This window comes from Mesocricetus auratus, unplaced genomic scaffold, assembly GCF_017639785.1.
Source record: "Mesocricetus auratus isolate SY011 unplaced genomic scaffold, BCM_Maur_2.0 Super-Scaffold_100027, whole genome shotgun sequence".
In the NCBI taxonomy this organism is placed as follows: Eukaryota; Metazoa; Chordata; class Mammalia; order Rodentia; family Cricetidae; genus Mesocricetus; species Mesocricetus auratus.
Window position 1 is genome coordinate 17,963,406 of NW_024429208.1, and position 14,872 is coordinate 17,978,277.

The following is a 14,872-nucleotide window of genomic DNA, read 5'->3' on the forward strand; positions in this document are numbered from 1 at the left end:
TGAGAGAAACTGGAAAGAGTAGAGAAAAAAGGAGAAAAAAAAAGCAAACAAACCTACTTTCAATTAAAAAAAGCAGGATTGTGATCCCTAGAAAATATTGTACTATCAAAGAAGATCAAACCATATTCAACTGATGAGTCATAAAACTTTCAGGCAAGAACTAATCTCTTCTCTATCCTGTATGAAGCAACCAACCTGAAAACTGCAGGTGTGTGCATGGCTATTCGCCAAATGCAGGAAAAGCTGATTTCAAAATCATACTGAAAGTTGACTGTTCTGACTTTATCATTTAAACTCTGATCAAAAGTACAATCAAACTTAACTTCTGTATCACATTTCCAAGTGGGGCAAAATCAACTATAATACAACCAAAAAGTTTCCAATAAAAAGCAATGACAACCCCATCCCCTCACCCCCAGCAAAAAAAGCAGTCAGAGCAATGGAGTTCCCTATTTGTTTTCCCTGTCCCCTTTCCCCACCTCTGCTTCAAAGACTATCAACTGCAACTAGGCAAGGCCAAGGAAACTAAGAGGAGGAAACAACTCCTTTGTGTGCACAGGAAAAGAAAAACAAAATAAAATCAACAAAGACAAATGACCTAATGAAAATGCATTTAATTGTACTGTCTGAAGTACTAGTTCAATTTTTCTCTCCAGTCAAAATTCTTTCAAAATACTGAAAACATTCAATTTCATGTCATTTGAAAACTGACAAGAGCAAATAACTTAATATATGTAATCTGTTAATCTGAAATCATTCACTGAAAAGTGTAGAATGTACCAGGTGGTGGTGGTACACACTTTGAATTCCAGCACTTGGGATGCAGAGGCAGGTGGATCTCTGTAAGTTGAAGCCAGCCCAGTCTACAGAGCCGTTCTAGGCTAGGGCTGTTATACAGAGAAGCTATGTCTCAGAAAAACCAAAAGAGGGGAGGGGAGGGAAGGGGAGGGGACAGAAAAGAACAGAATGCAAAACAATGGTGTAAAGCGCAAGGACTTGCATTAACTGTTAAGTCATCTACTTAAACATTTCTTTACATTGTATCTATGTTCTCATTCTAAGTTGATTTGTGTGTGTGCTGGATGGTTTCAGTGATTGGAACAATGGCTCAGCCATTAAGAATACTGTCTGCTCTTGCATTCTTAGACCCTGGTTAACTCTGGAACTCCAGTTCCAGGGAATCAAACTCCATCTTCTGGCCTCCATGAATATTGGTGCATACATACCTGCAAACAAAACACCCACTATACTTATAAAAAATACAAAAAAAAAAAAAATTGGGCTGAATAGCTGTAAAGCATATTGCTACAGGATGGAATGCCAGAACTCAGGGATTGGGGTGAGGGGGTATCATTTCTGGGAATTTTTAAGTAAAATTGACATCTTGTAGGCTAAAAATCATATGCAAAAATAAATAAATAGACAAATAGATAAACCCACCTTTCTACAGAAGAGACAAGCCCCACTCCTTCATACCGAAGTCATTATTAAAGGAAAATAACCAATTTGATTACAAAGAAGTTGCTTCAGGAAATGTAAAGTGATGCAAGGCTAATTTAAGTTTCCTAACTCCTTTGACTTGAGAGGTCAAGAAAGTAACATAAAACAATATTTAAGATGCTGAGGAATTTAAAGTACTATTTAGATGATGGATTACAAAAAAATCCTGGGGGAATGGAGCAGGGATTGGGTAGAGGACTGGGGGGGGGGCAGGGGGAGGAGGGGTGGGAGAGGGAGCTGGGATTGACATGTAAAGCAAGCCTGTCTCTAATTTAAATTAAAAAAAAAAACATCCTGGAATTAAGTCTCTTTGACTAAAGAAATTTCAGTGTCTTTTCTCCAAATGTGTCTAAATTTCACACAATACTGTGAATAATTATGAAAAAATGGTGTTAAACTTTATTAAACCTCTGTCACATGTCTATTCAGCATGCTAAAAACATACAAACTAGAGGAAGCATGTTGATACTTTCAAGAAGATTTATAAAGAAAACTAAACCAAATATAAAAACTGTAACCAGGTAAAGCTGCACACAACCTAACAGCAGCAGTGAGAAGGCTAAAACATGAGGTTCACAGGTTATAGGACATTCTGTGATGGGAGATGTCACTCTGTAAACGTCTCTCTGATTGGTTGTTGAATAAAACACTGTTGACCAACAGGGAAACAACACAGGCAGACCGAGGAGAGAAGGAGGATTCTGGGAAATGGAGGAGGGAATCGCCATGTGATCCTGGGAGGAGAGGACTCATGAGTCTAATGTTCTTAGTAAGATAAGACCTTGTAAAAATATATATATATTAGTAGTTACCGGTTAAGACAGAGCTAGCCAATACGAATTTCTAGGCACTGGCTAACAGCATTGTAACTAACAGAATCTCTGTGTGTTATTTGGGGCTCTAAGGGGAGGCACTGAATGGCGGGGCGGGGGGGGGTTATTGTAACAATTCTGAGTTACAGAGTCAATCTTGTCCCAAAAAATAAAAGCAAAACACCTGCTTGTAAATAACCACTTTCTTATAAAACTAACAAATTCTAAAAGTCAAGTGTTCTTCTTAGGTTAACATCTTTTTTTTTTTAAACAAACTATTAAATGTCAAACAAGGGGCAATACCAGTGAGTTGCCTCAATTCTCAGAGACTTAGGCTAAAGGTTGACTTGCTTATCTATTAGAAAAGCAGTCTAAATCACTTTTGAAAAAGCACAATTACACAATTCAACAAACTACATAAAGTTTTAGATCCTATGCTTTTGCTATTAAAAAGAAAACAAATGACCAGAATCCAAAAAAAGGTTTCTAAATGTTGGGAAGCGGGGTGGAGCAACCCACCATTGTTAGCACAGTCTTCTTAACAAGCATGTTACAGTTGGGCCACTGAGATGTTACTGTTAAAAGTAGTATGCATAGCTGGGCGATGGTGGTGGCGCACTCCTTTAATCCCAGCACTTGGGAGGCAGTGGCAGAAGGATCTCTGTGAATTCCAGGACAGCCAAGGCTAATGCACAGAGAAACTCTGTCTTGAAAAATCAAAAGCAGTTTGCACATAGCTATTATACTTCTAAGCTAAGCTAAATTTCCATGGTGCTAATAAAGCAAGCAGGAGAAAACACTATGAATTGGAGATACCCTTTATCTCACCTATAAGGGCATTTAAATGACTTTTAGAAATCAAAAAAAAATATTAAGGCCTACAGTAAGTAGACAGCACTCACAAAAGCAAAATAAAATCCAAGGGAAATGTTCCAACACCTCTATTACTAAAATGGGATTTGCTGTGCATTTTAGTCATAAATGTAAGCCAAGAATAAAAGCTCACAGTACCAAACAACAAAATAAAATAACTAATTTAAATTATGTAAAGAAGAAAGAAATTACTAATTAAATTATGTAAAGAAGAGAGAAATAAGAGACAAATGTAAATCTATATAAGATTCAATTAGGAAACAATATTTACAGAACAGGAACTGCTATCTCATTTTCATAAACTTAAAAGAACTACTCCAATTCCCTTAGAGCTACAATTTCAGCACGACTTATTGTTAAGTAACTGAAACACTTGTTTTTCCCATGGAAACAACAGCTCTATACTTCATTTTCTGAATAACAATAACTAGTGAAACAAAACAGCAATTAACTTTCCACTACTTACTAGGGAAAAAACTAAGTTCCCTCATTTTTGTTTAATACAGTTATAATACTACGTAAAACAATTAGGAAAGTATTTGCAACAAATGTATGTGTATGTATATTTGAAATACTAAAGCTAAAGTTCAATTATGAAAATGTAAACTTTAATTTAAAAATTTTAATAAGCTAGAAGATTAAAAATTACATTATTCTCTTTTACTCTGTTAAAAGACAAAGGATTTAACTTTTACCTATCTTTTAAATGTGTAAGTCTCTGTGCATATACTCCGCATGCCTACACCAGCAAAGATCAGAAGAGGGCATCAGATTTCCTAGAGCTGGAGTTACAGGTAGTTGTGACCTGCTTGATGTTGGTGTTAGTAACTCTGGTTATCAGCAGATCCTATGCTTTTGCTATTAAAAAGTCACCTCTCTCCAGCACCACTGCCTGTCCCCCAATTTACTTTTCTGCTTTCTGAGACAGTTTTCCTATGTTGCCCAGGCTGTTCCTTAAAGAGATCCTCCTACTTCAATCTCCTAAGTGGTCAGATTATAGGTGTGTATCACCTCATATAGTTAACATTTGTGATGTTTCCTCATATAATTTACATTTAATTGTCTATTAGGAAACATATCTTCTAAAAATGCACTTCCTTAAGCTATTAAAATATTCTTCAGTTATAACCACTTAAAATTTCCTCAGGAAAAAAAAAAAGAGCTGGTGTCTAGTTCAATGGGAAAGCAAGTGACTATCCTGACCACAGCCCTGGGCTTGATTCCAAATGATACAAAACCAAACAACCCCTCAAATAAAGCAATGAGAGAGGCTCTTTGCTTTCTCCCTCTGTTTCTCTCCCTCTCTTTCTCTTCTCACAGCATCTCCCTTGCTTTTCCCCATTCTCCTTTCCTTCAGTAAAACTTCCCACATTAAAAAAGAGAGAAAGCAAAAAAAGAGGTATGTGCACATAACAAATACTGATCTCAAATACATTTATAGACCATTTAGACCCAGCCTCTCACCTTCAGAGAATTAGAGAAGAACAAAAGAAATACTAGTGTCTAGCCAACTCTTTTCTAACATTCAGAATGTCAAAGACTGCTGGGTTCACTCCTGTAATCCTAGCAACAAGAGCCTTCCTGATTCACAGAAAGGTCTCAGCACATAGTAACTGATAAATTACATACAGTCAAAATATACTGAATGCACTTGCTTCCTTGTACACATAAAATGTTAAATGAAACAATGTTTAAGAATACCTAAATATGAGTGACATTTAATGAACAAGTAACTTTTGAAAGCAGTGTACAGTTTCTTACCTGGTATGGCTGAAAGGCACAATCTTCTTCTGTTAAAAAATCCAGTTGTTTATCTATAAGGAATTCTACTGCAGTGATCGAACTAGGTATACTATTTTCAATCAATGGTTTGAAGGTCTGTCAAAAAAAGAGAAAAAAAAAACTGAACAGTTGATTTCCTGTATCCTCAAAATGTGGTACAAAGGGGGTATGTATGAATACCTGTTTAAATATCATTGTTACAATTACATATAATCTAATGCTTTTACTTAAACCATAGACTAATTTGTATTCATTAAAAAGGAATTAAATACAACCATAATACATGTGCTAAAAATTACATTATATTAAGCCGTTATGTATTTTTGAAAAGAGACTACCAAATATACATGTACATGTTCCTGCTTAACACTAAAACTGAAACTGCTTCTGAAGAAGTCAAGTACATTTACCCTCCTTTCTGTAAACCATCAAGAGAGAAGTTATCTAATTTTAATACAGTGCAGGAAGCATCTGAGCTAACCCCACCCCTGCCTTGCTCCAAGAACAAATACAAAATACAGACCCAGTTACTTCAGTGAGAGCAGAGAGGGTAGCAGGAAGGTCAGTAAGAAAGACCATACAGTCTACCCTGCAGCAAAGTCTCCTGTCTCTGGTCTGTTAAAAGTGAGTCTGAGACCACACTGCAGTAAGGTAGGTGGGAAAGTTAGAGGAAGGAAATAAGAACACCATGTTTGTTTTCTTAAATGACTGTCACCACATTCTCATTCTTAGTAGAGTCAGCTTCAATAAAAATGAAATGTCTATACTCCTCTTTGTTCTAAAAACTTTAAAATGAAAACAAAATTTCTACAATCTTAAAAAGTGGCTTTCCTATAAAAGAATCAAAATCTGAAAAATGTAATTAACCAACTGAGCTTCTAAACACAGAGACAGACAGACAGACAGACAGACACACACACACACAAACTTTCTTCATTACAAAGCAACCTAAGTTAACATTTAGACACAAAACAGCTTTTTTTCACAAACAATAAATGTCTTCAGGATTCATAAAGCTGCAGGGGTTTGTTTTTACCTTCTCTTGTAATTAAGTCTTAAAGAAATACAAAATACTCTGGGGGGAAAAAGTAAAGATTTTTAGTTTGAAGAGATTCTTAAAGAGTTAATTTCTACATTTAAGAAATTCCCAACAGGACTTATACTTTTCTTTAATGGAAACAATACTGACAAATGTGAGAACAAGGGTGACAGACAGCATGTGCTGATTTACTGCATGCACAAGAAGCCCTGTATCTCTAGAACCAAAAGCATACAAGCACACAAAATCCCTCTTGCATACTGCATTTATTTTTAACTTTTGTGATAATTAAATCTATTACAATAACTTTCTACTATGTTCAGTCTATAGCCTTTCAAGTGCTAAATATTTATCAAAGTATTTTGTAGGGGAAATAACATTTTCAAAATAGAAAATTCCCACATTACTTGGATATCTATCACTGCCCACTGACATCAATTTTCTTTATTCCTTGGGCCTAGATTCCTAAAATTACTATTTCATAAAATCCTATCATTGCTTATAAGACAGTTTACTCATTTTTTAAAGTCCCTATTGTCTGATTATATGAAATGTTAACATGATTAATTTATCTTATTTCTAGAAAGAAACATTTTCATGTTATACTTCTATTAGTTTAGCTTTGGTAAATGAACAAACACTGGCTCCTTCTCAAGAGGACTTTCAATCTTTGGACATTATCTGTTTCTTTTCCAAACACTTCAGGCCAACCATAAAGGTTAACAAAAAAATGAAACACAAAAGTTTATTATCTAAGTGGCTAAAGAAACAATTCAAGTTAGTAGTATTTGACACAAGTAAACTTAGTCCTAAGAACCTCTTTCTTAAGCAAATAATACAGGTGTTTTGCATTTCCTGAGACCCAGACATTTTATAATATCAAAAACATTCCTGAGAAGATCTTCTCAACAGCTCTCCTTTTCAAGGTGGACCAGAGGTTTACAGATATAATTAAGAAAATTAACATAATTTAAATTACTTTCAGTTAAATTGGAAAGGGTTTTAATTTCTAGATAAAACAATTCCTCGAACTTAAAGGTATTTAACTGAAAACCTTTGGTTAAAATTTGGCTAGCAAATAATGTATGACAAGTTTTAGAAAAAGTCTGGTGATACCATGTACAATTACATTTAAATTACAAATATAACCTCAAGTAGAGTCACTTTACAGTGCTTATTAAAGAAACAAAATATACTAAATTATCAACTGTGCCAGTGTAAAGCTTACATTATTAAAAAATATAAATACAAACATAAAAAATACAGTTAAAATATACTATTATTTCTTAAAGTGGCAAATCAATTACGTATTTTGTGGTGTTAATAATGAATCCATAGTAAGTTTCTCTGCTGAAGGTGCACTGGAATGTAAAGAAACTAGAACTTACGCATAACTAATTCAAGACTCTGAAGACATTCTATGGGAACTTCCTCAGCCTAAGGGGAAGCAAACCTAGCAGAATATGGCCTTAATCACAAAGGGTTTGAATCTTTGAAAACCCAAATGAAATACACTAACTTAAAACTGAACATTTAGTTGAAAGAAAACACTTTTTCCATTTATTAGTAGATTAAGGGTCCTCTTAATGTCATCTGTTAGTGTTAATCAAACTTTAAAAATAGTCTAAAGCCAAAATAAATCCTGCTGAGAGCCTGTATTTCTAGAAAGGCCTACCAAGCTATAGGAAGAATGCTCTAACAACTGTATCCTGTTTGGGGCTCCATGCTGCACCACATTCCATTCACATGAGGAAGAGGCGAACAGATGAGCCCTCCCCGAAAAATATTTTTAAATAAATCATCTACAGTTCTCAAATACAACTCAGCTGCTCAGACAAAACATGTTAAAGCTCACCCATCTAGTACTTAACAGGAAATTCATGGAGTTTATGTCTGCAGCTAGAGTCTCTAACAATCTCCGGTTAACATTTAACAATTCCTTTTTCAAGTTTAAAAGAAAAACAACCAAGCTCATTAACTACAAAAATACATGTCTAAATCTCAACAAAGGAAAATACTGAAACTAAAAATAATCTATGCCACAGTTGTAAGTCAAGGTTTAGCCTACAAAAAAAAAAAAAAAAAAAAAAGGACTGGAGTGCCTTGAAAGAACAAAGTCCAAATTCCCACCCAAGCAGGTTTACTGAAAACATGATACTGTTAGAAAACAAGTTGGGGGTGGGGAAGGGAATATATACCACCATCACCCCCCCAAAAAAAGAGCAAAACACAAAACCAATACTCCTACTTTCCTTAAAACATTGTCGTCTAATTTAAACACGTCTGCCCAAATACACGAAACAATTAAACTCTAGTTTTTAAATTAATTTTTTAGTGTTACTGAGTTATCGGCAACAAAGTAAACCTCTTTCTAAATAGTTTTAGAAACCTTAAAACTAAGAACGCTGAGCCTGGAACTATAAACGACAATGACCTCAATTCCTAAGGCTAAGAAGCAAAACCAAATGTAATAAAGACAAAAGAAAAAGGAAGCAGAAAAATACAAACCGTACTTAGTTCTTGAGAATTTTAAAGTATCTTTAAATCTCAGCAATCCAAGCCAAGGCTTTAAAGGTCAGTAAATATAGCTGACATTTCATTCTGTTCTTGAGCAGTATTTTTTTTAAATCAAGCATAAATACTTCTTTAGTCTTCAAAAACAATCAAAGGCAAATGGCTTTCAAACCAAGCATTTCTGAGCTCACTTGCAGCGCCGTCATTGTATAGGAAGAAAAGCCAAGACCACAAAACGAAGCAGAGGCTGTAACCTAACAAGGCTCCCAGCAGCAAATGACGATCTTCTGTCTGCCCGGCTCAGCCCTGGCAGTGATGAGGATTACAACTTGCTCTTTGTCATCAGCACTGTGGTGTTAACGACGAAGAAATCCTGCAACTGAAGCACTACCGCATCCTCCGATCTGGGTCAGGATAATTTCTCCCGAGGTCACTTACATAACCAGTAAGATACTCCAAATAAAGAGAACAGCCATCCATTAGCTAGAGGAAGCTTTCCCACTGTACTGTCTGCATGGAAACACACTGCAGTCGCTTCCAACAGCACAGACACCCAAATGAGAACGAGTACTTGGCTTAGGGCACAGTGAGAGAAGGGAAGAGGCGGTGCTCTGTAAACTGTAACTAATCCCCCGTCACAGGTGCTGATGGAGTCACTTCCAGCACGAGTCACATTACTGGTGATTACTCATTTGGCTGCGGCCATAGAGACTGGCTCATAATTTTAACAACAGACAAAGACAGACTAGTGGCGAGACGAAGAGCTCAAGTTCTCCTTCGTAAAGCAAATACAAAGTTTTGGTTTTCCAGAATTACTAAGGTGAGAAAGCTAATAAAACTAAAAAAATATATAACATCAAGTTGGCAAAAATAAAAAAATATCTATCACTAAGCTATTTTTAAAAACTGGTTGGGGTTTTTAAAATTTTGCTGTGTGACATTATATAGACTGAGCAGATTATACTCACAAATATATCTGTATCATATACACATACATACACTCATGCAATAACAATCAATGAAAAAAAGGCCATGAATTTAAAATACAGCCATAAGGTTTTTATGATGGATAAATATGAGAGGGTTTGGAGAAAGGACAGGGAAGAGAGAAACGTTATAATTATAATCTCAAAAATAAAAGAAAAACTTTGCCAAAAAGTGTTTAAAAAGAAAAAACTCGAGAAAAGTCAATTTTTAAAACTGTGAAGCTGAAGCCCAGTATAGTGGCACACACCTTTAATCCCAGCACTTGAGAGGCAGACGCAGGAAGATCTCTGTCATTTCCAGGCCAGCCTGGTCTACAGAGTGAGTGCCAGGACAGGCTCCAAAGCTGTACATGATATGATAAAGCGTGTGGGAGACTGTGTGTGGTGAATCTTGGCAGATTCCATGGCAGGTGAGGGTAACAGCTGGGGGACAAACATGCCGGCAGACAGAGCTCAAGAGACAAGTTTTATTAGCAAAGGGAGGAAGGAAGAAGGAAAGAGAAAAGAGGTGAAGAGATACAGACTCAGAGAGAGGACAGAAGAGAAGAGGGAGACAGGAAAAGTCCTGACCACCCCAGGGGAAGCACAGGGAAGAGAAATGGAAAGAGAGGGATCTTTCCTTTAAAGGGTCCTTTGCACCTGCATGCAGACTAGTAGTCATGAAATCCTGAGCTAACCAGACTGCTGAGTGCATTCTACCAGGTAATAGGGGCAGGCCAGCATAATGCCTGAATCCTTACAACACAGAGAAAAACCTGTTTCGAAAAACGAAACAACAAAAAACTGTGAAGCTGAGTGTCATGGTGCATGCATGGATCATTCCCTTCCTTGAGAAGTAGACATTCAATGATTAAAAGTTCTAGATCATCTCTAGCTATCAAGAGGTTGGGTGTTTTTGTTTTTTCGAGACAGGGTTTCTCTGTATTGTTTTGGAAGCTGTGCTGGAACTCGCTCTGTAGACCAGAATGGCTTCGAACTCACAGAGATCCACCTGCCTCTGCCTCCCGAGTGCTGGGATTAAAGGCATGTGCCACCGACTCCCAGCTCTATCAAGAAGTTTAAGGAAAGCCTGGCCTAAGATCCTGCCTCTCCAAAAACGGTAGGTAGGTAGGTAGGCAGGCAGGCAGGCAGGCAGGCAGGCAGGCAGGCAGGCAGGCAGGCAGGCAGGCAGGCAGGCAGGCAGGCAGGCAGGCAGGTAAGTAAAAGTCAGGCACTTGATGTGGTGGTGCAGGCCTGTAATATCAACACACATGGGGGTGAGGACACAGCTGTGAATTCAAGGCCAGCAAGGACTACCAGAATCGTGTCTCAAAAGAAACCAAAGCAAAAATCTTAAAAAATAAACAAAAGGTATAATAAAGCAAAGTAAAAGGACATAAGCAATCATCTCAGGAGCACTCTATTCAAAGGGTTATGCTATACATTATTAAGTGAAGTAAGTATGTGGCTATGGAACATCTAAAATTTAGTTCTCTGAAGTGATTTCTGTCTGTACAAAAGAAATGCATGCTAAAATATATCATAAATCCACAATGATTAATATCAAAATGCTACTTTGGCTATATTGATTAATATTTAATCTCCTGTGTATTGCTTTTCGATTTTTAATAGAAGTGCTAAAGGACTTAAAATTACATGTATGCCCTTTATTTCTGCTAGATCAAGACATGATTCTGAAATATTAACTTCAGCTACTCAACAACCTAAGGACCAGAAAGGAAAAACATGATTTGTGGCTACATGCTAAACACTAGGTCATATCTACTAATCTGTCAGTATAATCAAATTTTAAATCTTTACAGCATAAAATAAAATACTAGCTCCTGACATGGGCAGACCTCAGAGTTAATATTTACCTGCAATGTTTTCAGTTCCATTTAAGAATGACATGAAGAAGCATACTCACTATAAACACATGTAATAAAAACGTGAAAGTAAAGCTTTACTGGGTGTGGTGGTTCATGACTGTGAGGCTGATACAGGAGGACTGGCATAAACTCAGGGCCAGCCTGGGCTAGACTGAAACCTTATCCCTAAAACCAAGAATGGGCATGGAGTGAAGATGAAGCGATAGGCAATAATTATTCTAAGTACGGGAGTAAATATGGTTTTATTTTATAGAGTGTGGGTGGTGCTAAAATAAAATGCTTTAATTTACAGCCAACGGATGGTACTAAAATGTTACTTTAGCATAAACTATTTTTAAAAATGCTGTCAAGTGAAGAAGACTAAAAAAATCATAATATGGAATCCTAATAACTCATTCCTATGACATAGAAAACACATAGGAACGGAAAAAGGGGTCATATATGTTACATAGGACAAAGAAGGGACACATATAACCATCTCTTTCTGAGTCCCAGAGTCAAAAGTTCCATATAGTTAAGGATTTAAGTATCAAATTCTAAGTACCTTCTTATGCTACATTTCTACAGCTTACAACACACAGTAGTCTAAGGTTAGTATCTCACAGGATTAATCTTGTAATAATAATGTATGCTGCTCAAGTACTATCAGACTCCAACAGAAGCAATAGCACAAAGAACCACAGTATCAACCCAACTGCCGCAGTCATCCACCCGTGTTCCTTAAGATAAAATCAAAATAACTAACATGATTACTAAGGAACCAAACAGTCATCTCCGATGTACTTCAAACTATATCAATGCTGAAATAAAAAAGGTGTCTCAAGAACATAACATCGATAATTCTTGATGCAAAACGAAGATTCACAGAGATACATACAAGCCAGCTGGTGACATGCAACAAGATACTTTTAAATGCTGAAATGGTATTTGACACTTTTGTAAATACATTAATATGTTTGTCCTCGTATTCTAACAAATTTCTAACACACATAAAAACAGTGAAATGGTCAGGCAGTAATGGTGCACACCTTTGATCCCACCACTCAGGAGGCTGAGGCAATTGAATCTCTGAGTTTGAGGATAGCCTGGTCTATAGGGAACAATCTAAGACAGCCAGAGCTACACAGAGAAACCCTGTCTTGAAAAAGCAAAAACAAAAAACCAGTGAAGTGATGACACAGAAAGTTGCTAAGTTTTACTAAGTCTCCTTGATTCTCTTATTCTTAAAGTTTATCAGGAATGGGAAAGTCAGGTCAGACAGAGGAAATGAGGAGCTCATCAATCCCGCCCTGCCCTCTGGTAAAAGGATAAGAAGCCTTTTCTGGCTGCTCAACCCAGCTAGCGGAAGAGGAAACTACTCCAGTTACTGCCCAGAAATACACATCTCTGACTTCCTTCCCTTTTAGCTGGTTTCCAGATTACAAGCTGAATAAATCAACAGAGGTGAGAAAGTAAACAGAGGCCAAAAGGAAGGCAACCCTGGCTTTCCAAAGAAAATTTGTTCCTTACAATAATGTAAGAAGGCTGTAAATGTGATTAAGGGTTAAACAGCATTTACCTTGGCCTATAAATGTAAATCCTACACTTTTATACATATGGAAATGTGAAATCCTTGGGATTTCTCCAACAATAAAGACCAGGAAAACCCCAAGAACAACAAAAACTTCTGTCAGGGTAAGAATCAAGGGAAGTATACTAGGGAATAAACCTATTCTGTGTTCAATGGCCTAGTATTACAGACTTGTTTCAAAGGCAGAAGCAAATGAGCTCAAGGCTGGCCTGATCTACATAGTGAATTCCAGGACAGTGAGCTATGTAGTGAGACCTTGTCCCTAAAACAAACAAAACCAAAAACACCAAACAAACAAAGACATACTAATACGGAAAAAAATAGAAGAACAATCATAATTAAAAGGACTTAACTAGATTTGGCCTTATAACTAGATTGTGGCAAATAGTTTTCAGTATGGAGTACTTTTTTCTATATTATCTATGGAAATATAGAAGTGCAAAACATGATAACCCAAAGAACTAATATTTTATTACTCAATGTATACAGATCTGGCACGTAATGAAAAGGCTGCAGAGTATAGCTTTATGCCTTTAGACTGAGTTCTACACTTATTCCTATAAGACATAAACTCATCTTCTGGTGGGGGGGGCTTGGCTCAGGTATTTATAAAGCACTTGTCAAGAAAACAAGAGACGCTGAGCTCAGATCTCTACAACCCATGTAAAGGATAGGTGGGCCTGGTGGTCCTCCTGTAATCCTGGCTCTGATGTTGGAGATAGGATCCTCAGAGAAGTCTAATGGCCATATTGGCAAAACTCTGGATTTGACTGAAACCAGAATTCAAAGAGTAAAGCAGAAAAGCAATCAAAGAAGACTCCCTACATCAACCCCAGACCTCTACACACATGTGCATGTGAGCACACACAAAGATTTAAAAAAGAAAACAATAGAAGCTCACTTTCCCCCTCCCCTTAAGTTAGAAGCACACTCAGTCAAGCAATCTATGTGGGGTTTTGTGCACTTAGCTCTGGTGATAAAAAGGTTAATTGAAGACAAGCTATTTTCCTAGCACAATTTATGGTATTTTCGGGAGACACAACATTAGTGATTATAACATACAATTTTAATTGTTAAAAATTAACTTGGAGTGGGCTGGAGAGATGGCTCAGAAGTTAAGAGCACTGGCTGCTCTTTCAGAGGTCCTGAGTTCAATTCCCAGCAACCACATGGTGGCTCACAACCATCTACAATTCAATCTGGTGCCCTCTTTTGGCATGTAGGCAGAACATTGTATATGTAATAAATAAATCTTAAAAAATACTTAAAAAATTAACTTGGAGAATTAGTATCCTTCTTTCATCTCACTACATCCTTGATAAGAGCATTTTGCAATTATCTTGTCAAAGGGTTACACTAATAATTTTTTGAAATTCTTTATTACAGCTGAATTTGTAATCAAAAAATATTTTCCCTCTAGATTTTTGTTTCAGATGCTGGAAAATTCAAACCTAGCAACTCATACTTTCTCACTGAACCCTATCCCCAACCCCTTCTAGGCTTTCTTATACTAGTGAGACATACCCTGGAACTCTAGAATTGTTTAAGAGTTTTTCACCTCAGACTTCTCTTTCGGAATTACCTGATGAATCCTTCTGCCTCGTAATAGTGAATCTTTACTAACTTCCTTTCACTATAACTCTGCAGGCTGGAGGTGGAGTGATTTTTACATTGTAAGAGAGTATGAAATAACTATATTGTTTTTATGATTGCTGGCATGGGGTGGCAGAGAGCAAAGTATTCTGCCAATCTGTTGTATTAAACTTTAACCTTTGAACTTTAAATGGAAGAAAATGATACTAAGATACTGGAAGCCTGACTTTAATAAATTTTTTATCAACACATCCTGCAAGGGGCAAATCAATGCACTATAGGCTTAATGATAGCTCTACATGTATTGACAACCAGCAGTGTTGATCTGGGATGGG

General features: G+C 36.7%; 1 protein-coding gene across 1 annotated transcript in view; it reads right to left on the bottom strand.

Moving 5' to 3' along the window:
- The window catches only part of Jmjd1c (jumonji domain containing 1C), a 119,635-nt gene that overhangs the window by 62,924 nt on the left and 41,839 nt on the right, over positions 1 to 14,872 (bottom strand). Inside the window, 1 exon segment of the mRNA XM_040732196.1 lies at positions 4,947 to 5,063. Coding sequence (XP_040588130.1) covers positions 4,947 to 5,063 — 117 coding nt within the window.